Raw genomic sequence first — 27,182 nt, forward strand, 5'->3', positions numbered from 1 at the left:
TGTGTGTGTGTGTGTGTGTGTGTGTGTGTGTGTGTGTGTGTGTGTGTGTGTGTGTGTGTGTGTATTGTTGTACCCCGGTTTGAGCAGCATAATTATTCCACCATCATAAGAAACAGACAATAAGAGCTCTCAGTCTTGACATGACACTCCCCTCCCTCGCTCCACAGCTCATTTTCTTTTCATGCCCCTGGCTCATTACAGTGATGGACCTTTTAATGGAGGAGATTGACACCATATTTCCACATCATATTCGTCAACAAAAGGTCCTTTGATTCACACGAGGATCATTGAATAAAGCGTTATTATAATAGCACAAAGACTGTGAAGCATGTGACCTCCAGACAAGCAGACAGAGAGGATAGATTCACTGATAGATAACGGGTTGGTTGTGTTTTTAACTTGTGATCACAACTCCTCATATTTGATGTTGCTTGTTGGTCATGAGTTTTTAAACTCTTCCCCCTGCCGCATATTAAATTATTTTGCAGTTTTTTACGTCACTGATGCCCCTGCGGCTTGGCACAGAGGATTTGGTCTCTGGAGTTCTGTTAGTTGTCTCATGTTGCTTTGAAAACTTGGATATCGAAGAGCTGATTGCCAGCCCTCTTTTAGAGCCAATAAATGCCACTAATTGGCCTTTAACCTAACATAAACCGTCTTTGTAGCAGTGTTCAGTTTAAGACTTTTTCGATGGGGCATTTGCATTATTTTGTCTAGCCTATACAGCACATACCACATGGAGAAGGAGAGCGGAATAAGGAGATATCAACCAATCATTGTGCAACCATCTCCCCATGGGAACAGATGGTTTAGCTGTAAAATGAGAAAGTTTGCTCCGGCTGGTGGGCGGTGCGTGGTATTTCCTCAACTGAAACCCAACATGGCTGCAAGGTCACAAACGTTCTCATTTTACAGCAAAACAGTACACTACAATATGTTTCTGAAACGTTTGAGGTGAGAAATAGACATTACAGTAACAGAATATTGATTCATACAGTATCAGATCAGCGCTGCCTAGTTTGACCGGAGTTTGCGAGTGATTGACAGCCGTCTGACTTCTGTCGTTACCACGGTATTTCACTTGGCGGCTCACACTACCGTAGTCTTGGAAACGGAGGAGTGAGCGGAGGGTAGAGGTCACAAAATCGTACACACTGTACCTTTTTAAGTTTAAGAGTTGCAATCAGCCAATTATCTAACTGTATTCTGATGATTTTCCCGAACCATTTACTAACCTGGCTGGATAATTTCTCATCCCTTCTTTGAGTCGACATGACTGTGGAATGATGGGGGAGTAAAGAATTGTGGGTAAAATGACAGATACTAAGAAGATAAAGAGATAACTGACTGACTAACATTGACTGGGATTCTTAAATTTGGATTGAATCATGATCAGTTAATCTGCTTCTATTCCTGCTAAAGGCGATGGGAAAATGCCTGTTCAACATGGATCAACCTCAGCAGATTAGGCTGCCTTTTCATCTCTTTATCCTGCAGGTTAGCAGTCTGTTTCGTGTTTTCTGAACAAATTTTTTTCTGTGCTCAGGGTGAGAGACGATCTGAGCCGCGATCCCTCCCAACAGGGGTAACACCACTGGATGAGGGTGCGTCTGAGAGATGAGATGTGTCCATCCTCCAGCTGGGAGGATTTTCCTGGATGGCACAGTATTTTAGAGGTGATGCTCAAACCCCTCCCCTACCCATCTGGTCCAAGCCTGTCACCAGTAATACATCACGTTAATGAAATGGCAGCAGCCCAATGCTATCTGTCATAAGCAATCTGCATCTGCTCAGGGACTGAACGGAAATGAGGAAGACGGGTAAAAAGACAGGGGATGGCAAAGAGACTTTGTGTCCCCCGAGCAGGTGCCATCATGTTTATGTGTGTGTAAGTATGAAAGCATGTGTGTGTGTTTGCTCAGTCCCTCCTTCCAGCACAGTGTGACCACATATTGATTTCTTTTTTGAAGGGAGAAAACAGCCACAGCAGGCCGCCTTATCTCTCATCTCTACTGGACCAAATAGGTGAGGATATTTCATCGGTTCTGAGGTAGAACAAAGTTCCAATGCATCTTATCTGTCAGGGTGAAAAATACTCACTGTACCTTGTCTTGGCGCTCGGGGCAGCTGGTATTGATATCTGTTTCAGCTTCACAAACTGTGACATTTTACACGAATGATAAACTACACATTGTTGTGAAAATGTGCCATAAACACCTGAAGAACAGCAGCTGTATAAAAGAGATTCAGTAGGTCTGACTTGATTATCTTAGACTTTATGATCTCCTGTGCAGATAACAGCATATGAGTCTGTCAAAATTTAATTTTGTTAAAATGAAATATGCTATTGAGTCATGATATTTGCCCTGTAAATACCTAAATTCATTACAGGCGATATTGTCTTGGGTGTTGTATAAAAAATACATTTTCCAAGTGTAGTTTTGGTAAAGAGAATACTTATTTCATTGGGCTTTTGTATTCTTAACAGTGGGCTACCTCCGGGTCTGAGGGGGCGACTCCTCTGGTTGCAAAAAGAAGTCTGATTGTATAGAAGTCTATGAGAAAATGAGCCTACTTCTCACTTGATTTATTACCTCAGTAAACATTGTAAACATGAGTTTATGGTCTCCATCGCTAGTTTCAAGACTTCTTCAATACAGCATGATGTTCATTTAGTAAATTATTGTCCCATTTAGAGTCAAATAGACCATAAAGCAGGGTATGCTTTTGGGTGTGGCTACCTTGTGATTGACAGGTCGCTACCACGGCGTTGTCTGGTCTGGGAGCTGTCTGTGTTTTTGTCTTAGAACTTTAACCCTTTCACAGTGTGTCTTCAGTTCATGAAAGTTAATTCTAACCTTTTTGGTCGCCTGAAAATGTCTTATTCAGTGTTCGGTTGTACTTAGCTTAACTCTCTCGTGTTACTTCTTGTTGCAAAAAAAAAAAAATGCTGAACTCAAAGCTTCAAAACAACAGTTCAGAGGGCAAAAGCTTGACCTGCCTGTTATAAATGTCCAAGAGCATCGCCTGCCGCCTCCCTGAAATCTTACTGGCCATTTTAACAAGACTACCAAGTCTGTTCTTGTTGGACAGGTTTAGATTTCCAAACCAAGCATTAATACAAAAGGTTAAAACAGATTCAATAAAACATCTGTAAAAGAGAGTCATCATCTCAGAAGAAACGTTAAGAGTTAATTTTTCTCTGAAAAATCTTTGCTGAACCTTTTTAGAGGTAGCATCAACATGGGTTGACAGTTTAGATGAAACCAGCTTAGATGAAGTTACTGTTTATCAGACAACAAATGAGACAAGAATTAGTACACCGACACTCTCTCACTCGCTCTCTTCTTCACCGTCTTCTCCTGGCGAGGCGGCTGTCTGGCTGCTGCTACACCAAGGAGCCGCACCGCCGCACGCCGGTCACAGCGCACGCCAGTCACAGCGCACTGAAGGACAGGTATACATGTTGCCATGGTCCGGCGTTTGAAATGGAGTTTCGGGACATTTTGGAGGTGCACCGTCCACCAGCACTGGCCGCTCTCGCCTAAGCTCCCAGCACTGACACCGCACCGGGCTGCACTGTGATTTGTTTATTTCTCACGGGACTTTTCTCTTGTTTTCTTTCAGGCTGAGATTTGTGCGCTCCCGTCGTTCAGACATGTTGGAGGCCTGCAAACCTCCAAAATGGCATCGGCTGCTTTCCGTTAATTTATCTCCAGGAGTAGGAGACTGTAAAGAAGAGAGCAAGTGAGAGAGACAGTTAGTGTGTTGTACTAATCCTGCCAGTGGGATTTTGTGTAATCCACTGCGTTGATTTCACCCGTTCTCGGCACACACAAATGCCATTGTGAAAATAAACACACTAAACTAAGGTGGAGGAAACTAAAAATAAATTGAAAACTCTCAGTTAGCTAATGCAACAAGTTGGGCTAGCTAATTATACCTAACTAGCTAACTAACTAGAAAGACAAACTGACAGACAGATAAACAGATTTATCAGTTTGCATCTGCTCAGATGCAATTGAGCATTCGTGTGCCTGCACACGCTGCTTGGAGGATGACTGGCAGCTCCTACTATAGTCATACGTCATATTCCCATTTTAGCAACAACCTTCTTTTTTAACTGTGAGCACAAAATTAAGTTATTTGTCAAAAAATGTTTGGCAAACAGTGTGGCTTATCAACTTAGTCAGGAAATGACTCAAATAAATATGAAATATCATGGGGCTTTAATAACAGTTGGCAGAGGGCTTGGTGGTGACTTCCTGAAGTCAATAATCATTTATTTTCTTTTAGACACATTTAGATGGAGGAAAGACTCATCACCTCATACAACCCCACTTCAAAACACCCAAACTATCACTTTAAAGAAAGGGGAAAAAAATGTGATTAGAGGTGCAACACACTGTTCTGGTCAATGAGGAGGGTAGGACATAGTACAATGATTAATGCACACACAAAAAACAACATGCGTGCACAAAAATTACAGGAGCCTTCCATGAAATACAGCCGTCAGGAAGGTTTAAGAGTGACGGTTGGCTGAAGGTTCAAGAAGCAGCCTTGTGACCAAAAGATTGCAAATTGGAATCCTTAATCCCCCGTTGCTCCACTGGAGCTGCTCAGCAGCAGCAGCAGCAGCAGCAGCACCGTGGTTAATGCTCCTGGGTCCTCCCAAGCTCCCATACCTGGCCCTTTAGTTTACTGCCTGTAGTACTAAGATGAGAGAATAATCGGCATCATCGTAACAATAATAATTTCAGGCAACTCTAAACATCCACTTGGTTTGCAGGCGAAGAAAGATACTTTGAGTCACTTCGGTATTTTAATCAGATGCATATTTCACTGCTTTGCACCATCTCCATCCCTGAGGAGTTTGAGTGAGCAAAGGTTCTTTGGTAATTAGTAAAATTAAATTTAACAGGGTCACAATGTCATATGATCAATTAATAACGTATCCAGCCTTATTCCTGTTATTTGACTTCTTGGGGTTGTATAGTGATAAGACTCAGCATCTCTATGGTTACATAATCTGACAAGCCCTAAAAAGGTTATTTGACATAACAACATGTCAAAAGTCTGGTTGATTTACTGCAGATGAAAAATCTCAGTCTAGTATTACTGAAGAGAAAGCCTGCCATCTGATGGACAATGTAGAACTTGCAGGTTACTCTTCACTCAGACAAAACATAAAGCTTTATATATAGACTTTTTTCTTTTCGCTTGTTGTCCATTATGTATTTTTTTTTATTGTCCTCAAATATCTTGTGTAGTTTACATAACATATATACATGTGAGCAGGTCCACTGGACAATATATCACTGTGTTATCTGTTGTAGATGTCAGTGTGTTATCTGCTGTCCATCTTGGTTTTCTATCCCGTACCTGTTCTATATCTTTGGGATAGAAAATCCTTGCCGCTCTTCTGACATGGGATGCAACCACACATCTTCTGCAACAGCAACAACAAAGGCAACAGCATACAGTAAATAATGTGGTTCACAGTTTAACCCCACCTGAGGACAAAACTGACAGGAAGGCATTTAGCCAGAAGCAGCATGGCTATCATCCTTAAAAAAATGTTTTTTGTTTGTGTGTGTGTGTGTGTGTGTGTGTGTGTGTGTGTGTGTGTGTGTGTGTGTGTGTGTGTGTGTGTGTGTGTGTGTGTGTGTGTGTGTGTGTGTGTGTGTGTGTGTGTGTGTGTGTGTGTGTGTGTGTGTGTGTGTGTGTGTGTGTGTGTGTGTGTGTGTGTGTGTGTGTGTGTGTGTGTGTGTGTGTGTGTGTGTGTGTGTGTGTGTGTGTGTGTGTGTGTAAAAACAGGAGGATGAGTAACTGCTGTCAAGATCCAGGTTCGTGAGTATGACCAAATCCCAGTGAAATGTACGATAAACTGCTTTAATAATGACATACAAATCTTGGAAACCGAGAGACAAATTGACAACGCTCTTGTGAAACAGATAGGACACAAATATGAATATAGCACTCTGCTAAAACAAGCATCATTTAATAACTTAAAGGTCTTAAATCGCTTTTTTGTTTTTAACATTGGGTAAGATGGTGCTATATTGTTTAAAATTATTAATAAAGTGCAGGAAAGTTGGCTTGACCATTTTGTTATGATTATGGAATTTTCCAAAAATAATAAATAATTGTATGACATACAGCATGTTATTTTCAATCTTATCTTGACTAAGATATAGCATTACAGCAAACATTTATTTTAACATTCATTTTTAAGTTTCTTTCAATCAATCCAGAACAGTCTTGTAGATGTCCAGTGAAAACATAGATGGGTAATACTCTTTTTCAAGTCCACAGTCAATCACACTTATAATCAATGTCCAGCTTGAATCTTTATGTAATATCTTGAAAGACACTTCCTTAAAGGTCCCATGTTATGCAAATTTTCAGGTTCATACTTGTATTTGGTGTTTCTACTAGAACATGTTTACATGCTATAATGTTAAAAAAAAAAACGTTATTTTCCTCATACCGTCAGCCTGAATATGCCTGTATTTACCCTCTGTCTGAAACTCTACGTTTTAGCGCACTTTGACGGAATTGCAACAGAATTGCGTTGCTAGGCAACAGCTTGGGTCCATGTGTACTTCCTGTCAGCTGATGACATTCACATACACTGCAACCAGGAATAAACTGGGACACATTTAGAATGTTTACGTTTAAAACTGTGTCAAAGGTCTAAATATTGTATATTCGTGACATCACAAATGGACAGAAATCCTGACAGCTTGTTTCAAATGCAGAGTTTCTGAATACGGGCTTTGTGTATTTCCCTGTGGATTGATTGTTTCGATACTTTCACAGTATTTATATAGGACTTAAGCTTGCTTTATAATAAAAAAAACAGGAAAATCTTACTTTTGTATAATATGGGACCTTTAAGTTTGTTATTGATACAGTATTTATCACAAATTTTGCTAAGCTTTCTCCCACTGTATATCCTTAAATAAGGAAGACCAAAAACATTTAGATGTAGGGACAGAAACATAACTGAGTGTGTTTCTAATATGTTTGTTAGAGCACTTCCCAATTCAATTCAATTCAATTCAATTCAATTCAATATGCTTTATTGGCATGACTGTTAGGTGAACAATATTGCCAAAGCGTCAATTCAATAATAATAATAATAAAAAAGAACAAAACAAAAACATATATATATACAATTCATTAAGCAAATTACAATATATAGATATTTAAAAAAAGATCAATAGAGAAAAAAATGTATGTTTGTTGTGTCAATAAAACAAACAAACAAATAAAAAACAATTAACAACAATATATTGCAATATCAAATGTATATATAAAAAATAAAAAATAAACTTCTCTTTCACTATATTAGTAATTAAATGACATATTCATAAATGCTGTGATGACCTCCTGACGCCACGACGTCGTTGACCGTCAGCTGTTGTGTTGGAGCACGTGATTGGACGGAACCGTTCGGAGGAAACAGCTGATTAGTTTACCAGGAAACCTGAAGGAAACTTCCCAGCTGGACTAAAATAACATCCGACACACAGGACGCTGATTTAAATCGCTTGAACGTAGCGAGAGGTCGCTGTTTCTCTCCTAATAAGCAACAAATAAGAAAGCTACCGGTAATTTCTCTGCTTTTGGTGGAATGCGCAGCTTCCCCCCCTAACGTCAAACTGTTGACTCCGTTGGTCCTGATCATGGTGAGTTTGCAGTCAACAACAGATGGTAGTTTGTTTTATATCTGAACCAGACAGGAAACTACTGATGGGCTGTGCTCTGTGATACACTGAAGTGATGCACTTGATTTGTTTTTATACCTCTGTTTGTCTTAACTTGTGTATCTGTGACTGATGGACACTGATACATTATTGTAACCATGGCAATGATGTTTCTGACATCTCCAGTGCTCCTGATAAATTATGTGTGAACCCCATTATTCAGTGAACTTTAATAAAATGTTCACTGCTAGACCTATTAAAAAAATAGGCTACTGATTTGGTTTTCCACAGTTTTTTCAATTGTGGGACCAATAAACATTTAACTTAAAATTTTCAGTTAAAGTTTGTTTGTATTGTTTATTTTTAACTTTATCTGTTTGGAACCTTTAGGAGCTGAAACTATTAATCAATTAATCAAAATGAATCAAAATTATTTTCATAATTGATTAATTATTTCAGTAATTTTTCCAAGCAGAATAGCCAAACATTCACTGGTCCCAGCCTCTCAAATGTGATGATTTGATGCTCACCTTTGTCATATATTACGACCGAGTATTAGAGCCACATTGAATAAAAAAAATAAATTAAGAGAATAAAGTCATAGGTTTACGAGAAAAAAAGTCGTAATATTATGAGAATAAACTGTTTATCCGGGTACATAGTATATAGGGGAAATTGCCTCTTTTGTGGAGGAGAAAATTACTTTTTTTCTAGTAAAGTTATGACTTTATTCTCGTAATATTACAACTTTTCTTTCTTCAAATAGTCTGACTTTATTCTATTTAAAATCTGACTTTTTTCTTGTAATCTTATGACTTTATTCTCAAAATCTCAGATTTTTTTCCCTCAATGTGACCCTAATACTCCGTTTTATAATATATGATAGTAAATTGAATATCTTTGAGTTTTTAAATGGAAACAAGTAATTTGAATACATCCTCCTTGGGCTCTGGGAAACGTATAATGGGTATTTTTCTATATTTTCTGACATTTTATAGACAAATGACCTCATCACTTCAAATTACAGCTGTCAATCGATTAAAATATTGAATCGCGATTAATCGCATGATTGTCCATAGTTAATAGTGATTAATCACAAATTAATTGCACATTTTTTTATCTATTCAAAATGTACCTTAAAAGGAGATTTGTCAAGTATTTAATACTCTTATCAACATAGAACCCCTTTTCTTTCACATATCTAGAGGTGAGAGGTCAAGGGACCGCTTTGAAAATGGCCTTGCCTCCAGTTTGGAGCGTTATTTAGCCTCCTTCACGACAAGATAGTATGACGTGGTTGGAGTTTTCTAGTTTCAGATGATGATGATGGATCTTCACTCTAGTTTTAAAACTGAGCCCGCTACGACCTAAAATTTGCAAGTTGCGTTAATACGTTAAAAACGTTAATATCGCGTTAACTTTGACAGCCTACTTCAAATCAATCGATAACGAAAATAATTATTAGTTGCAGCCCTATTTAGTTGCTGTACTTTGGTCAGGGAGGCCATAAAGTAACCACCTAACCAATATGACTAACATATACCATGCTGCTGCGGTGCCCAACAACATAAAGCAACATCATCTTCATTGCTTACTACATATCTACACGTTGCTATGGGGGATGTTTCTTTGTCAGATTGTTTCATTTGAATAGTTTTTAGAGGCCAAAAGAGCTAAAACAATCCAATATTTCTCAATAAAAAGCAAATATGAAGAAAATATGAAGAAAAAAAAAGGACATCATTTGGGGTAATTTTGGGGTCCTAACCCCATGATGGGGAAACACAGGCCTATTATACGTACAGGGCACTGACAAATATGACATTACATTGTCTACCTTGCAGGTGTATATGTAATGATTTATGTAGCCTACCTGTTAAATTCCTTTTTTAATTAAGTGTTTCTGTTATGTTTCCTCTCCAGTATGCCATGGTGGTCACCTTTTTACTCTATCTTTCCCCATCTCCTTGTTTAAAGATGAACTTCAGCACAAATGCCCATTGCAGCAGTCGCACTAGCAAAGAAAACATTCCAACTTCAAGCAAAGTAGAAGCACCACAGGCCCAGCGAGCCAAGCAGCGGACAGCCTTCGGTGTGTTGTCAGAAAACGAGCTACGTGGTCGATCCCTCAGCCAGGTAACTGAGCATTACATTTGTCATTTTCGATTCAATTCCCCCTCACAGAACTTTCACATTTCAACTTAATGTGGCAATCATGTTGACCCATTTTTCTCCACAGGGAAGCCAATTTTCCAAACACAGTTCAATCACGGACAGCTCCCAGCTCGCCTTCCTTGGCCGCCCCTCCAGCTCCTGCTATGATGTGTATGTCGAGGAGGCTCGTGAAGTTGTTCTTGAGGCTTCTGGTCAAGAAGTGGTGACAGACAGCTATTACCTAGACAGCAAAACCGCTGCCATGCAAAATGAAGATTTGAGGCTCCTGCTGGAACTGAGTTCAAGTGAGTTTGGCAAATACAAAAATATCTACCAAGACTTTTTTTTTTTTCTTCTTCTTCAGTCTTTATTATCTTTATCCAACTGCTGTTCACTCTTGCAGGTTCATGCCAGGATGCTTCTATGCAGTCTGAAGCAGATCAATCCCTGATGTCAGAGGAGGTGCTGTGTGTTTCCGAGTATGCAGAGGAAATTCACCTCCACTTGAGAGACAGTGAAGTGCGAAATTATCTGAATCATTTCTTTCACATTACTGTGCATTAAATGCTTTGTAGTTATGAAGTTTTGCTCTTCAGTTCACTGCAAATGATAACTGCTTTTGTCTCTAATGCCAGATGAGGTCCAGGCCGAGGCCAGGCTTCTTAGAGAAACACCCAGAGATCACCAACGGCATGCGGGTCATCCTGGTGGACTGGCTGGTGGAAGTCGTCGAGGAATACAAGCTGCGTTCTGAAACTCTGCATCTCGCCGTCAACTATTTAGACCGCTTTCTCTCCGGCACGGCATTCGTGAAACGGGGGAAGCTGCAGCTGGTCGGCACGGCTGCGTTGATGATTGCTGCGTAAGTATGTTTAAAGATTTCATACTTTTACAGTCCAGTCATTGATCTGTCAAAAGCATTTAGTGATCGTGGTAAGAATCCACCTCACGGAGTAACATTGACGTGATGATTCATGGCAAGAAGTATACTTCAAGTTTATTTTAAGAAGCATATTTAAGTAAAGTTTAAGTATATTTCCCCCAAGTATACTTTATTTAGTAAGTATACTAATATCAATGTACTAGTAGTATACTTGTAAGTGAACTACTTCAATACTTCTTTGGACTAAATTCTCCCACTTTTTAGTTTATAAAAGTATACTTTTAAGTATACTTTCAAGTGTAAGAATAGTATACTTTGAGTAAACAACTTGTTTACATCTAAGTTTTATTTTGTACTGCTTCTATGGATAGATAGATAGATAGATAGATAGATAGATTCTATAGTATACCTATACTATAGGTATACAGATACTACTAGTTTAATAGTTTTTATACTGCAAGTATACTTGTATATACTCGTAGGCTATTTTATAGTTCATGAAAGTATACTTTATATATTTTAACTTATGTACTTAGCCAATGATTTATGTATTACATAAAGACACTTGCTCCTTTTGCTATTTGACTTGATGTTTTGTGATGATAAAAAAAAAATAAGTCTTTTTTGCATGCCTTCTCAACGGAGAATCCAAAAACGTAGAAAATTCTTGATGAATTTAAGTAAATTCATTACAAAACATCCGTTTACAAACTCTCACACACTTTAATAGGCTACTCTATCAAAAAGTGAGCATGACAACAAGTTGACCTCCCTCTAGGCGGGCCTATAAGGCAAGAAAATAGGTAATGTTATTAATTAATACCTAATTATACTTTTCTTAAGTATATCTCTATCAAAATATTAACTACAAGTATAAGCCAAGTAGACTTTTCTGTATAGTTGTCAGTATAAGCCAGGTATACTTAGACTTTTAAGTATACTTGTCAGTATGAGCCAAGTATAGTTTTGTTAAGTATATCTCTGATAAGTATATAAAAAGTAAACTGAAAGTATACTCTCTTATTTTAAGTTTAAAAGAAGTATACTAATACTACAATTGAAAAGAGAGTTCTTTTTGGTAAGTGAATTAACAAACTGATGTCGCCTGATCTGTCACCTTGTAGAAAATATGAGGAGATCTCCCCTCCTGAGCTCAACGAGTTTGTGTACACCACCGACAGCACCTACTCCAAGAAGCAGCTGGTCCGGATGGAGCACGTTTTCCTCAGAGTGCTGGCTTTCAAGATGGCAGCCCCCACCACAAACCAGTTCCTTCGCCTTTTCATGTCCGTCCACTCTGTCTGCACAAGCACAGAGAACCTCGCCCTGGTGAGCAAATCAATATCTCAAATGTCAGCCAGATTATAGATTTGTGCCCCACCGCCTTTTTGAAGTTACAGTTTTCCATGTCCCTTGATCATATTTTGATTTTTTTTTTTCTGTTTCTAGTATGTAGCAGAGTTAAGCCTGCTGGAAATTGATCCATTCCTACGGTACACCCCATCTATAGTGGCAGCTGGAGCCTACTGCCTAGCCATTTACACTGTAAATAAATCTCTCTGGGTAAGTTTGTCCACATCATTAGTTTGAGTCCCTTTTTATGAGAATTTTTTTGCCAAATGTGACTTTTTAGGCTACTTTTCTTTTCATATTTTAGCCTGATTCCTTACATGCCTTTACCGGTTATGCCACGGCTGAAATTATGCCTTGCATGACTGACCTCCACAAGCTATACATCAGTGCAGAGAGTCGCCCACAACAGGCCATCAGGGAAAAGTATAAGAGTTCAAAGTAAGGCATAGTTTATAGTTTTTTAATTAATTTTAAAATATAACTAGTGTATGTGAACTACAGAGCAGTAATTAGCAGACTGTTTTTAATGCATCCAGTTTTCCATCTCTAAATGAATGTCTTTTATCTCTCCATTTACAGGTATTGTCGTGTTTCACTGATCACTGCACCTGCTGTTCTGCCGTTCCTTCCCTATGAATAAATGCCCAACCCTTCTTTGACGCTACTGCCAGAACATAATTAGATTGAGAACAAAACGAGCACAGCTGATTCAACAGCCAATCCCATTTACAGTATGCCACACTCATCAGTCTGGACACCTTAATTACCGTGAGATTTTCTTTCATATAGTTTATGTAAATAAACAATAAATTATTTTTAATAAAACCTACTTCAAGGTTATCTTTATTATCTCCAGGGGGCAATTCGGTTCACAGCCAGCAGTAATAAATAAACATCACACAAAACAAATAAAACAACAAATACCAACACAATGTACAATTTCAAAGTGTCATTTACAAGGCTGATATAGCAGCAGGAATAAATGACTTTTTGAACCTGCTTGTTCTGCATCGTGGCAGATTGTATCTGTGCCCTGATGGAAGCAACATAAATTCACACCACAAGGAGTTTGTGATTTGTGACAAGATTGATCGGGCTTTCTTCGAGGACCTGACCTTACACAGTTCATGGAGGCCGTTCAAGGAGGTACCAGCAATTTTGCTACACACCTCCACGATACCCTGCAGGCGATTTTTCTGTTTAACAGAAAGTGACCCGTGCCTGCAGATCAAAGAAAAGGTAAGAACAGATTTGATAAAACAGGAATTAAAACAGTTTCATAAAAGTGTTGTCGACATTAAAACTGCAAAGCTTACGATAATAGTGCATACGCTGATGTGCTTTTTTTTCACACAGCATCAACCTGGGGCTGAAGGCACAGTTTGTTGTCGATCACAGCACTGAGATATTTGTACTGCTGCACCAGTTCAACAGCTTGATTGTCTATCACAACACGGGACTTCACGACTGAATACTTAAATACTTGCAGGTAGGGTGACCAGGTGTCCCACTTGACTGCACAGCATTTTTATCCCTTTTTCCGTCTCCCACATATTGATACTACTGTATGTCGCACATTTTGATCGGCTCTAGTTTTCAAAAGTCAAACCACTGCAGGACAGACGCTTTTCTAAAATCTGACTTTTATCCAATGGATGTGAAGAAAGCAGGGAAGGCTGTCATCATGTGGGTTAAGTGCAGGTTAACCTGTTTTGGGGGAAAAGTCACAAGCTATGCAGATTTAGGAAGAATATGATGGAAACTACCACGAAGGAAAAGAAAGCTACAACAAAGACTGTTAAACTATTTATAACTGGGTGAAGCCGAAAGGAAGGTGATTCTCAAAGAGTTCTTGCAAACTTTTTCAACCAGATGTCCCACATTGTCCCACACAAACATACTCTTTGTCCCACATTTGTTTTTTGTTGGGATCTGGTCACCCTATACTTGCAGGTGTTCATGCAAAAGTTTTTTTTTAAAGCAGGTAAGTCATTCAATTGAAATATATTTAGTTCATAATGATCTTTAAATCATGAATTACAGCATCTTTCATATCTTTAAAAGTGATTTTATAATATATTCAAACATTTTCGTGAGTTTAATATTGCATGCAAAGGGATTAAAACAATATGTATTAATGTATTTTTTTGTGATAATAATAATTTGAAGATTTGAACCTGTAGCGTATGAATTTTATTTTGAAAGTGTTGGTCGGAAGCCGTTAGTGTCGCTCTGTGTAGCTGCTGGCCAGTGGGTGCGTCACATTAACATAGTGAGGGAAGTGAACACATGGAGATATATGCAGGTATTTTAATAACTTTAAAAGTACAGGAGAACTGTCGAAAACGGAAGTAAGGACTTTCTGAAACCACTTATTTATTTATTTATTTATTTTTCTTTCCCAGGATATTGAAGTTCAAGGTAAGCCACATTTAAGTTCATCAAGTTGTCTGAAAAGGCAGCAGCTATTATCTGTTTTTGATATATTTGATACTGAGATGAAGAATACATGTGTTATTTTAAATGTAAATCTACTGTCTAGATAGGACTTATTCTTAAGAAAGCTCAGAGGGAAATCCTTGGTCTTGTTGTTCAGGTTAAACCTGATGGGTTTGCTCATGCTTGCTCAGGCTTTATAACCTGTCATAGCAGCCAACAGCAACAACATTACAGAGATTCTTCCTCACAATAGTTCATCTACTCTGCTGTACTAATGCGTCCAGAGTAGGCTACCTGTTTTCACACCTGTTTTAGCTGCATATCTTGGTGACAGGTACTGTTTTTGTCTCTCTGTTGCCTAAATTCTTTACTCATGTTGTTTTATACTCGAAACTATCCCCCATCCAATTAACTGAAGTGATCATTTTCAAAACCATTAATTATTATTTATTTATTTTTTATTTATTTATTATTTAATAATAGGACTGGGCAATATGACGATATATCCTGAAAAATGTATATCATATACAGTATATTTTTCTATATCGTTTCTATCGTGATATAGGCTAGGCATATATATGTACTTATTTTTTCTTTATAATTTCATTTAAAACTGTGCTGTTCATTTTGCACTCTTAAAATTAATTTCAATCAGTATTTAATTCAAACAGGAGTACACAAAAATAGGCTTTACCATGTGGTTACTTCATATACTGTATAGAAAACATGTTATATTGCGATATACGCTCACCGGCCACTTTATTAGGTACACCTTGCTACCGGTTGGTCTTCTGCTGCTGTAGCCCATCTGCTACAAGGTTGGACGTGTTGTGCGTTCAGAGATGGTATTCTGCATACCTTGGTTGTAACGAGTGGTTATTTGAGTTACTGTTGCCTTTCTATCATCTCGAACCACTCTGCCCATTCTCCTCTGACCTCTGACATCAACAAGGCATTTCCGTCCACACAACTGCCGCTCACTGGATATTTTCTCTTTTTTTGGACCATTCTCTGTAAACCTTAGAGATGGTTGTGCGTGAAAATCCCAGTAGATCAGCAGTTTTTGAAATACTCAGACCAGCCCGTCTGGCACCAACAACCATGCCACGTTCAAAGTCACTTAAATCCCCTTTCTTCCCCATTCTGATGCTCGGTTTGAACTTCAGCAAGTCGTCTTCACCACGTCAAGATGCCTAAATGCATTGAGTTGCTGCCATGTGATAGGCTGATTAGCTATTTGTGTTAACAAGCAATTGAACAGGTGTGCCTAATAAAGTGGCCAGTGAGTGTATATCGTTATCAAGATAAGAAATGACCTGTATTGTGATAGAAGATCTTGGCCATATCGCCCAGCCCTATTTAATAATACTGTGTGTATATTAGGGCTGTGTATTGGCAAGAATCTGGCGATACCTATCATGATACAGGGGTTATGATTCAATATATTGCGATATATTGTGATACTGTAAGTAAGGCGATATATAGTCTATTTTTTTTTTTTTAATAAAATTTTAGGACCACTGTCATATTATAAAGAACACACCAACATATGCATAAAAAAAAAGTAAAAAATGTTTATGCAATCAGAACAGCGGGATCTGAATTTATCACAGTCCCAACATCCAACATCATAGCTACTTTGAGAGGGCACATACACTAAGAGGGTGCATCTCTTTTGCAAATGAAATAAAAGTATTTACTGAGTTAATCTTTGCATGTAAACTATTAATTAAAAATCGATAGTGTTTTTGAGAATCGATACAGTATCGCAAAACAAAATATTGGGATTTCCCTAGTGTATATATATATACTGTATATATATATCGATAAATAAAAACCCAACCTGACTGTCAGTTATCTACATATTTTTTAGGATTACTGTTAAAACTGCAGTTGCAACTTTTGTGTTACTTTTAAGATAGCCCTCTTGACTTCCTCTCTCCCTCCATTCTTTCCTTCATAGTTTCTGCATCCCGTCTACTCCTCAGTATGACTGAGCCTGCTGAGCTCCTGCTCATCAAGGACCAGTATGAGTTGGCGTTTCATTCTCTGAGCCGTGGGCTGGCTGCCGAAGAGGCCGGGAACAGAGGGGAGTGCCTGGTGTATTACAGGAAAGGTCGACAGCACCTTACCCAAGGAGTGGAAGTTCCCACTGGGGGGGAGAGGCAGCAGGGGGCGATCTGGGACACGGCCAGGCATCTTCAGCAGAGGATGAGGGACACTCTGAGGACTGTCAACGCCCACCTCTCTGACCTGGCGACCTCTCAGCTGATGGCAGGAGGCCAGAGGGGCCGCCTGTTGATGGATCTTCCTCCCAATCTTTACCCAGACCTGGCACATAGCAGCCAGCCTCCCCAAAGCTCCCTCCACCATCTGTACCCCACCATACCCACCACCACCACCACCCAGAACACATCCCCAAAAGTCCCTCCCAGGCCTGCTTCCCCCGCTGTTCAGCACAAACACATTCTCCCTGCAGCGGCTCCAGGAACTGTAGCCATGGCTAACCCTGGAGACCAGCCTCCAGCATACACATCACAGCCAAGTATCGGCCACCGCAGTCTGTCTCTTGGTCCTAATGGAGGCGGCCTCGGGCCAGCAATGCAGACCGGGGCAACAGCTGGAGTGAATGGAAACGAGCTGCTTTTCATCCCCTCTGGGGTGCAGATGTTTTTCGTGGCACCAAGCGGGCAGGTCAGCTCTCTGACCTATCCAGGCTTCCTTCGCATAATCGCGTTTAACAGTCAGCACAAGGATTCCACTGCTGGAAGTCCCTCAGCATATCTACATGTGAGTCTACAGTATGTTATAATAAGTATCTGTATGCATTTGGGTGTGGGTTTATCAGCAAAGCAGTTGTTTTGGGTGTGTGTCTTAGAGGTGAGTACGGTATGTGTGAACAGCAAACTACCCCAGGTGAAACCACTTCATCACTATTAGACCAGTTTTAGAACTAACTATGAGTCATTGTGTTGGTATATAGTGTATAGAATGAGTACGACAGTAGTCACAAATGTTATGCTTACAAATGATGGTGTTGTCTTGGTGATGATGACCACTTTGAGTTTGACAACATGCACACGTTATTATAAAGCAAGTCAAAACTGAGCTTTAAAAGTTGACTTGGATTCAGCATTTTTTCAGATTTTCCTTAGTTGCACTGAATTTGTTAACTGATTAGGGGCTTTACAATTAGGGTCAACTAGGGCTGACCCGAATGCTTTGAAGCTTTGACCGTTGTCATGGTAATCGACATCCAAATCAGTATTCGAATGCTTCGTTTTTTTTAGTTTTTTTTTTATATGTAATAATAATGTATAAATCCCAAAAATAGCCTCTGAAATAAGGAATAACCCCACAACATTATTCATATTCAACATTAGTCATTATTAGTTATTCTCAGACGGATATCCCTGTTTGTTGTGTGTACAGTAGTGCGGCAGCGACACAGTCCCGAAGCTTCGAATACCTTTGAATATTTCTCACCAAAGCTTCGAAGCCCAAAAAAAGGTATTCAGGACAACCCTAGTTGCAACTAATGATCATTATTTTCATTAGTGATTAATCTGATGAATATTGTTTTCATTTGTTTATTAGTTGTTTGGTCTATAAAACCACAGAGAATAGTGAAAAATACCTGCCACTAATTTCCTAGAGCTGGTTCAAATGTTGACCAACAGTCCAAACACACAAAAATATTTAGTTATCAATAATATAACACAGAGAAAATCCTCACATCTGAAGAAGAAGAAGCAGTGATTTTTAGACAACTTTTGCTTGAAAAATATTAATTTATTTTCAGAATAATGTTGAGTCAATAGACTAATCAATTAATTGACTTATTATTTCAGCTCCATTTACGATGTTTTCATTGCCTTTATACACTAGAGGAGATTAATTAGCCAGATGCTAAAACACTACACTTTTTTTCTAACATTGTTGAGAATATACTCAAGTAGGGCTGCAAGTAACGATTATTTTCGTTGTCAATTAATCTGTTGATTATTTTCTCGATTAATCGATTAGTTGTTTGGTCTATAAAATGTCAGAAAATGGTGAAAAATGTCAATCAGTGTTTCCCAAAGCACAACATGACATCCTCAAATGTCTTGTTTTGTCCACAACTCAAAGATATTCAGTTTACTGTCATAGAGGAGTAAAGAAACCAGAAAATATTCACATTTAACAAGCTGGAATCAGAGAATTCAGAAATAAAAAATGACTCAAACTGATTCATGTTTTATCAAAATAGTTGGCAATTAATTTAGTAGTTGACAGCTAATCAATTAATCGTTGCAGCTCTATACTTCAGTGATGTGTAAATTAATTAAATTGAGCTGTCCTGTTTTATTTATGTTTGAGCAGTATGTCATAGTTCCACTATGCCTTAAATAAACAATAAAAACAATGCCTACTGTATATTCTAGGAAATGGATTTCCTCTATTATCATGCTAATAGAATACAACTATTGGAGGGTTGGCAAAAAGTGTCATATAACTTTTATGGCACAAGCTCCCATCCATAAGTATGACTTTATCTGCTACCTCTGTGTTATGCATTTTTATATTGAGTCAATGTAGAACATATTAAGTAACAATAATGTATTCTGGCACCTCTACAAAGCGCGTATTATACCATCCAACCCATGGCTCTGTTTCCCTGTTCTTCTGTATTCTGGCCCCGCTTTGTTTCCCAGCAACACAATGGTCCCATTAACAGATGACTCTGCTCTTCTGTTGTGCTGCTGGTCAGTGTCCTGCGCCCTCGCAAGGTCACTCTGTCAGCTGGCATACCAGCGGCACGATGCAGCAGCAAGTCTGTATCTGTATTATGTCTGTGTGGATGACTGACACGAGTCCTGATGGGGCTAAAATCCTGTAATGTGTCTTTGAGTGGGGTAAACATTGGGTCAAAAGGAACAGGGGACACTGTGCCTGCTGGGAAATGACGGTGCATTTTTGTGCCCGTTTGGGTCTCATAAAAAAACACCTTTTACATATGAAGTTAACTGGGAAAATAGCATTGGACATGGGATGATTTTCAGTTCCCATCTTTGAACTGGAGAAACAAGTAAGGACTCAACAGAAGTCCTGCTTTTATGAGGTTATTGCTAAGAATAGTGGACGTTAAGTGTATGCCACTAGTTTTAATTCAAACCAACTACAACTATGATCAGTCAGAGTGAATGCAACCTTCTTTGGTAATGAGGCTACATACAGTATACGATGACCATCATCATTTCCCACCCTCCTTATTTCCGTTTGTCTTTGTGTTTTCAAGGTGTGTGACTGGCTGTACCCGCTATCACCGGACATTCCAGTGCTACTGGCTAACTCTGGGATCTTCATGTTCCCTGACACCTTGTCAGAGACGCCAGGGTCCTACGTGGGCATAGTATTGTCCTCCGAACTGCCTGCTGTCCACCGAGAGACGTTTCAGGACGTCCTCTCGCAGCACGCTGACCTCAGGGTCCAGGTCAGTCTTTACTGTTAGTAGGGAGCAGATGTAAGGATGGGTATGCATGTGATTTAGAACAATATATTTAGACTAGGGCTGTCAGTCGATTAAAATATGTAATCACGATTAATGGCATGATTGTCCATGATTAATCATAATTAATCACATTTTTCTATCTGTTCAAAATGTACCGTAAGGGGAGATTTGTCAAGTATTTAATACTCTTATCAACATGGGAGTGGGCAAATATGCTTGCTTTATGAAAATGTATATTTATTATTGGAAATCAATTAACAACACAAAACAATGACAAATATTGTCCAGAAACCCTCACAGGTGCTGCATTTATCATAAAAAATATGCTCAAATCATAACATGGAAAACACAAGCCCAACAGGCAACAACAGCTGTCAGTGTGTCAGTGTGCTGACTTGATTATGACTTGCCCCAAACTGCATGTGATTATCATAAAGTGAGCATGTCTGTAAAGGGGAGACTCGTGGGTACCCATAGAACCCATTTTTATTCACATATCTAGAGGTCAGAGGTCAAAGGACCCCTTTGAAAATGGCCATGACAGTTTTTCCTCGCCAAAATTTAGTGCAAGCTTGGAGTGTTATTTAACCTCCTTCACCACAAGCTAGTATGACATGGTTGGTACCAATGGATTCCTTAGGTTTTTTCTAGTTTCATATGATGTCATCTTCACTGTAGCTTTAAAACTGAGCCCACTACAACCTCTGAAAGATCAATTGCGTTAAAGAAATGACTGCCGTTAAAACGATTTTGCCTTAATGTCTTAGTAATGCGTTAACTTTGACAGCCCTAATTTAGACTGTTTTTCTGTGTTTGGAGAGAAAAGCAGGGTGTTGAAATTAAATTAATAATGACAACACCTTCTTGTACAGTGAAGTGTCTCATAGTTTCACTTTTCTCTCTTGACACTTCAAGAGGAACAAAGCAGTTGTTATGTTGTTGTTAAAAACATTCTTAGCCAGCTGAGTCATAGCTCACAGGAATGAACGTTACCTGTTTGGGTGTATACACATTTTAAAAGCATCTTACTGTGTGTCCTGTCATGATAACTCTGTAGCAATATGACTTAATGACAGGGTCCAGAGGGGACGGGGGTAGAGGTCATCAACCTCAGTGAGAAAATCCCCCTTGGTCCCACGAAAGAGCTCGGAGAACTGACAGTGGGGGGGAAGGACAAACCACCACTTCCTGGATGGAGTGAGAAGATGGCACAAGGAATCTTGACAGGTGTGTTTCTGTGAGCCCTAATAAAGGAAAACAAATCCAAAGAAAATATCACTATCACTACAGTGTAGTACACAGACTGTATATACAGTAGATGTTCCTCTGTCTGACCACTAGATGGCATTGTTTACCATTGCATCAATCTCTCCTGAAATGATTGAGTGCTGCAAGGAAAACTTTGACCAACCACCTCTTAGTGGATATTTTAACAACACAACACTCAATGATATTGCTAGTTAACGTTTAACACCCAAGGTATTTCTGTCTGTAGGAGCCACACGGTTGAGTATAGGGTTTGTAAAAGGAGCAGAGGCCACTGGTAGGGCCATTCATAAAGGAGCAGCCAAGATCCGGGACCACATCACGCCTGAGGAAACCCCTTCAGAGGTCAGCCCAAAGGTCACCAAAGGTCTGAATGCGGCTAAACAGGCCACCGGGGGTGCTGTGAAAGTCAGCCAGTTCTTGGGTAAGTACTTTTAAGGAGCAGTGTGTAACATTTCCGGGGATCTATCAGCAGAAATGGAATATAATATTCATAACTATGTTTTCATTAGTGCATAATCACCTGAAACTAAGAATCGTTGTGTTTTTGTTAGCTTAGAATGAGCCCTTCATATCTACATAGGGAGCAGGTCCTCCTCACAGAGTTTGCCATGGTGCGCCACCATTTTTCTACAGTAGCCCAGAATAGACAAACCAAACACTGGCTCTTGAGAGAGCCTTTCAAGTTTTTACGTTACCTGAAGGCCACTGTAGTTCTCCGACATGCTTGTGAAACTGCGGTAATGTGAGCAGCAGAGTACAAAACCGTGGTACCGTCAGCCGCCGTCTGACTTCCGTTGCTCTTAAAGTAGTGTTATTATGGTAAGGATGGCCTCTGGGTTACCACAGTTTTGCATTTGGCGGCTTACGTTACCGCAATCTTGGAAAGGGAGGAGTGAGCGGAGGGGTATTCAGTTGGCTGCAATCTGCAACCACGCCCATAGATGCCGCTAAACTCTACACACTGCACCGTTTAAACCAATATAGGAAGGACTATATTGGCTACAATGATGATAAAAATACAAAATGCTTTTGGCTGGTAATCAAACTTTTCACATGGCTGAAGAAAACTCTAATAAACTTGATCTTCTTTTCTTTTTTTCTTTCAGTGTATGCCATTAGTCTCTTATACTGTAACTTAATATGGCTGTGTACCTATATATGTGTATGTATATTTACAGTTAATGGAGTGAGTTCGGTGGCAGGACATGTGGCAGACAAGATGGCTCCCCATGTGAAGAAACAGGGCGCTAAGCTGGTCCCAGAGTCTATGAAGAACAAAGATGGTGGCCCGTCCAACTGGGATGGAGCCAAGTTTGTGGCAGTCAGCAGTGTACAAGGTATGTACCAGTATAATGGCCATTTCAGGATCAACATAAAGTTACACTATTCACATACAGTATATCCTCATACATTCATACTTGCCAACCTTGAAACCTCAAAAAAAGGGAGGATTTCAAAACCAAAGTGGGGGGTGTCGGGGTCCTCCCCCAGAAAAATTTGAGTTTCAGAGACTTTGTTTCCTCCATTATAGTGACTTTTAAAGAATGAAAACAACTAGATAATAAGTACACTGCAACAGCATTTTTATGTTGAATAGACCTACTTTTCTGAGACTGAGTAATTCGCCAATTCTAGCTGAGCTAAACAACTTTGTAACCATTGTTTTTCTCATTGAAACATACTGAAACATATGCTGGCGTGAATTTATGTGAATCTATGGTTTAAACTAGGCTAATATTAATCATTTTTCATTTATTCATACATTTTTTATCCCCCTGCTCGAGTATTTCTTTCTCTTAGTACTCTCCATTTCTCTCTCCGTTTCTCACTCGCTGAAGGCCCTTTTAGACACAACGTGACAATGACACCACTGCGCCATAAAAAACATTATTTCTAAAGGCTTGCGCCGCGCCACTGCGACTTTTCTCTGCGTCGAGCAAAGCCCAACTTTGGGCACTGCAGCTGTGATATGCGGCGAGCGCAACTCAACTGCGTTGTGTCGCAGGCATCTCTTCCACTGGGAAACGACATTTGGTGTAGCTGTATTGTCATCTGGGTAGAAACAGTAGGGCTTATACACGCTGTACAATGCCAGAAACAGGTTGGGATAACGAAAAGGAACATAAGTTGGGAGAAATACAGGAGAATTGTGACCCCCGGGGGGAAACCGGGAGAGGGCAATGAAAAACGTGAGTCTCCCAGGAAAATCGGGAGGGTTGGCAAGTATGCGTACATTGTCTTACATTGTTGTTATATCATTAGCTCTATGTAACGTAAACAGTTAAAATATTGAGTCATGATTTGGCATTTAAAATATTTGGGTGATCCAAGTCTTTCAAGAGTACTCAAATTTTTTTAAATTTACATCCAAACCAGGTTTCTCTACCATTTGGAATAGTCTGGAGACCGGAGCAAAGCTTGTTGGCAAAAGCGTTTCAGCAGAAACTGTCACAATCATGACGTACAAGTAAGTCCTGACATTTCCCATTTACACTTCTTCATTTAATAGATAGAACATTTTCTGATTTAATAAACTATTCTAGATCTTGTTTCCAACCTATTTCTGAATCTCTTTGGTTTCTTTAAACAACAGTAGAACGCTGGATCAGAAACCAGCCTACTGTGTTGCTTTCTTCTTGGTACGTTGGGAAACTGATCTGCTTTCACACCTGTTTCTTTTCAGATTTAAGGGCTTAGAAAATCTATTAAAAATGTCCGGCAACATATGACTGCCCGGGGGAGTAAAGGCAAAGACTTGTGAACTAACAACTGATCAACTCTTTCATGTACACTCTTTCATTAATCTAGATCAAGTCAGAAAATAACCCACAATAAGACATTTTTCAAATCTAACAGCTAACACAGAATTGTCTTTTTGTTTCATCAAACTAACTTTCTTTGATTCATTTATAATCTAGACATATGAAGTATGTGTTTTGGGTTCTTTTTTGACGTGATGTTTAAGCTTCTGTTATGTTTGTGTCTTTCTGGGTCTAACTGCTTTTGCTGGGTGATGCTGCTCTTGCTGTTCATACTATCTGTAGCCCCTCTTCCTGGTTTCTTGCCAATAAAACCGCTACAAAGTGAAATCTGACTGTTTTTCTTGACCTTTTAGTGTGTTGATGTGAATTTCAACAGTACCAATATCATATATCGCATTGCTCCAGCATTTCAGTTCTGTACTCATTTATTTTTCTTGCACCAAAACACTGTTCCCTAACCCACCTAACCATATTATTCGTGGTGAAGGTACGGTAACGATGCAGGCGAAGCTACAGACACTGCTGTCAAGTCAGTGATCAATGTTGGTGTGACCGCGTACAACATTGACAATCTGGGCGTCAAAGCCATCCTGAAGACTGCAGCGAAGAAGACGGCCAAGGCCATGGCCAAAAGCTCGGGAGAACAACCAACAGAAACGGAGGGGAAGGAGGCTCAGAAACGAGAGCATCAAGCAGAGACGGATGGGAGGGAGAAGCAGAAGAAAGAGGAGGAAGAGAAGATGACATAAATTCCAGTGGGGCGTTTTAATGCTTTGCTTGAAGGTTTCTGTCAGATTGATGGATCAACTCCTCATTTGCACATTTATACAACGAAATAGGCCACTCATCTTCTGAAGTGGATATTTAGTTGTATTAAAAGTGCTTTTAATCACATTCAGCCACTAGATGTCGCATTCTCCCTTCCATTGCATTTACTTCACAACAAGTTGTTGTCAGGCACTTAACTTATCAATCTCAGCCATTTATCCATTTTTTCCACACTAACTGATGACCCAGAGATACCAACGTTGTTTTACTATTGGCTCACAAGCCTTGTTAGAAGGGGGAACCGAACGTCAGATATCTTCCATAGAAATAAACAAGAAACATTAATTTTTGGACTAACCAAATTTCTTAAAATTATTAATTCACAATCATAATAATTGTTTTCAGGAAAAGCCATACTTTTATTCGGCACCTTTCTAAAAGCTCCGTGGATGTATTTTGAATCATTTAAATACATTATTTATTTATTTAAAATTTTCGTCTACATAAAATTTTTAGCAATAACACCTTTAATTATTAATGTAAAAACAGAGGAAAAAATATTGGAATTAGCCTTTTTTTTATATTATTATTGCTTTTACTGTTTCTTTTTTTCTTTTTTTTTAAAGCACTTTATTAAATAAATGTTTTATTATTATTATCAAGTTAAAGGGCAAATTTAGATCAAGGTTAGCTGCATTGTTTTGTGTTACATGAATTATTTTTGTAGTAGTATTCTAGGCATGTTTTGTAGCCTATATGACAAAAAGAAAACAGTATATTTTACCAGTAAACAGACTTATAGATTGACCACATGTATGTATGTATGTATGTATGATCTGTATGAAAGCACAATAATAATGTAAAGCAAAACACACAAATGTACATGAAAAAATATGAATGCACATTTTAACCAGTTGAATTTTTATATTGGATGTTTCTCAAAAGGTGTTTTTATAGAGGGACAAAAACAAAGATCCCCTTACAAAAAAAGTAGTGTACTTCAAGTTTATTTTATGAAGTAAACTTAAGTAAAGTGCAAGTATATTCTCAAGTATACTTTATGTAATAAGTATACTAATATCAATGTACTAGTAGTATACTTGTGAGTGTAGTACTTCAATACTTCTTGGGACTAACTTGGCCCACTTTTTAGTTTATAAAAGTATACTTTTAAGTATAGTTTAAATGTAAGGGTAGTACACTAAAAACTAGTTTAAATCCAAGTTGTATTTTGTACTGCAAATATAGTATGAACTATACTACAAGTGAACTTATAGGTATCCCATTAATTTACTAGTTATATACTTGTAGCACCCTTTTTTAGTTTATGAAAGTACACTTTAAAGTACACTCTCAGTAAACTACTAGTTTAATAGTTTTTACTGCAAGTATACTTACATTTCTTAAGTGAACTTCTAGTACTTAGCCAAATATACTTTTCAGTATAAGCCAAGTATACTTGGACTTTTCTGTATACTTGTACAAGTATACTTAAGTGTAATATTGTTAAGTTTATCTCTGATAAGTACATATAATCTGAAAGCATACTCTCTTATTTTAAGTTTAAAAGAAGTATAGGCTACTAATACCATACTTGAATAAACTTCTTTTTTGTCAGGGTCAGCTGTCTACACAGACGTGCTGAGCTCTGCTGCGTTAATTGCACGTAGTATTTTCCAATTATAATAAATCAACCGGCATTTATAGGCCATTAATGTTAACTGTTGAATCAAGAGCTCGGTATACAGAGGAAGTCAATTTTCAGGCCTAATTAAGCGCGAAATGAGCTCCATAAAATGGCTGCTTGCAAAAGAAAAAGTCAGCGCATGTGACGAATATGTAATTTATGAGTTATTCGTGCGCTGTCATCAGTGGCGGCCGGCCAATAGAGGGCCACGGGGCCTGGCCCCACCCACCTTGAGCCACCAAAAAAAAAAAAAAAAAAAAAAAAAAAATTATAAAATTATTAATTATAAAAATTATAAAAATTATAAAAATTGTCAATATGTGTGTTTTTGACCTATGGAATATACCCGTAATATTTGTAAAATAGGATAACTGCGCCAAATATCTGCTTTCCTCCTTGAACTCTCTGCTAGTGCACCTCTCAGCTGCTCACATGCACTTTCTGGGGCCAAATGGATTTGGCCCAAGGAAGGCGGGTCTAATAAGCAGTACAGCCAATCACTGATTAAAGATATATGATTACAAGCATGAATGACATACAATTCATCCAATCAGCGCCGTAAAAAAGACTTCCGGGGGGGCCAAACTGATTTGGCCCATGGCGCACGTTCACGTTCACGTGTGTCTCTCTCTGTTCTCGTCAGGGCTCATGTCAGTTCTCG

General features: G+C 38.8%; 2 protein-coding genes across 5 annotated transcripts in view; both read left to right on the forward strand.

Annotated features, from left to right (window-relative positions):
- ccna1 (cyclin A1) overlaps window positions 1-12,931 on the forward strand; it is a 27,967-nt gene extending 15,036 nt beyond the window's left edge. The window contains exons 3-13 of one of the 3 annotated variants that reach the window (XM_037747862.1): window positions 1,547-1,888; window positions 1,971-2,025; window positions 5,818-5,846; window positions 9,690-9,848; window positions 9,952-10,171; window positions 10,270-10,385; window positions 10,502-10,728; window positions 11,874-12,078; window positions 12,199-12,312; window positions 12,407-12,540; window positions 12,682-12,931. In XM_037747862.1, the coding sequence (XP_037603790.1) occupies window positions 9,690-9,848; window positions 9,952-10,171; window positions 10,270-10,385; window positions 10,502-10,728; window positions 11,874-12,078; window positions 12,199-12,312; window positions 12,407-12,540; window positions 12,682-12,742 (1,236 nt within the window). In that variant the 5' untranslated portion in view covers window positions 1,547-1,888; window positions 1,971-2,025; window positions 5,818-5,846 and the 3' untranslated portion in view covers window positions 12,743-12,931. Of the gene's footprint in view, window positions 1-1,546; window positions 1,889-1,970; window positions 2,026-5,817; window positions 5,847-7,431; window positions 7,695-9,689; window positions 9,849-9,951; window positions 10,172-10,269; window positions 10,386-10,501; window positions 10,729-11,873; window positions 12,079-12,198; window positions 12,313-12,406; window positions 12,541-12,681 lie in introns of those variants that run through there. The other 2 variants (XM_037747863.1, XM_037747861.1) reach the window with 2 other exon arrangements.
- A 1,367-nt stretch (window positions 12,932-14,298) lies between these two features.
- sparta (spartin a) lies at window positions 14,299-25,279 on the forward strand. 2 transcript variants are annotated; one of them, XM_037747859.1, is made up of 8 exons: window positions 14,299-14,523; window positions 16,505-17,331; window positions 19,823-20,017; window positions 21,112-21,262; window positions 21,531-21,725; window positions 22,483-22,641; window positions 23,681-23,771; window positions 24,554-25,279. In XM_037747859.1, the coding sequence occupies exons 2-8, from the start codon at window positions 16,531-16,533 to the stop codon at window positions 24,813-24,815; spliced, it is 1,854 nt and encodes a 617-aa protein (XP_037603787.1). In that variant the 5' UTR covers window positions 14,299-14,523; window positions 16,505-16,530; the 3' UTR covers window positions 24,816-25,279. The 2 variants fall into 2 exon arrangements, with proteins under 2 accessions (XP_037603787.1, XP_037603788.1); XM_037747860.1 differs by lacking the exon at window positions 24,554-25,279 and adding an exon at window positions 23,988-24,393 and having other exon boundaries at window positions 14,304-14,523.
- Window positions 25,280-27,182: the final 1,903 nt, after the last annotated feature.

This window comes from Sebastes umbrosus, chromosome 17 (assembly GCF_015220745.1).
Source record: "Sebastes umbrosus isolate fSebUmb1 chromosome 17, fSebUmb1.pri, whole genome shotgun sequence".
Taxonomy (NCBI): domain Eukaryota; kingdom Metazoa; phylum Chordata; class Actinopteri; order Perciformes; family Sebastidae; genus Sebastes; species Sebastes umbrosus.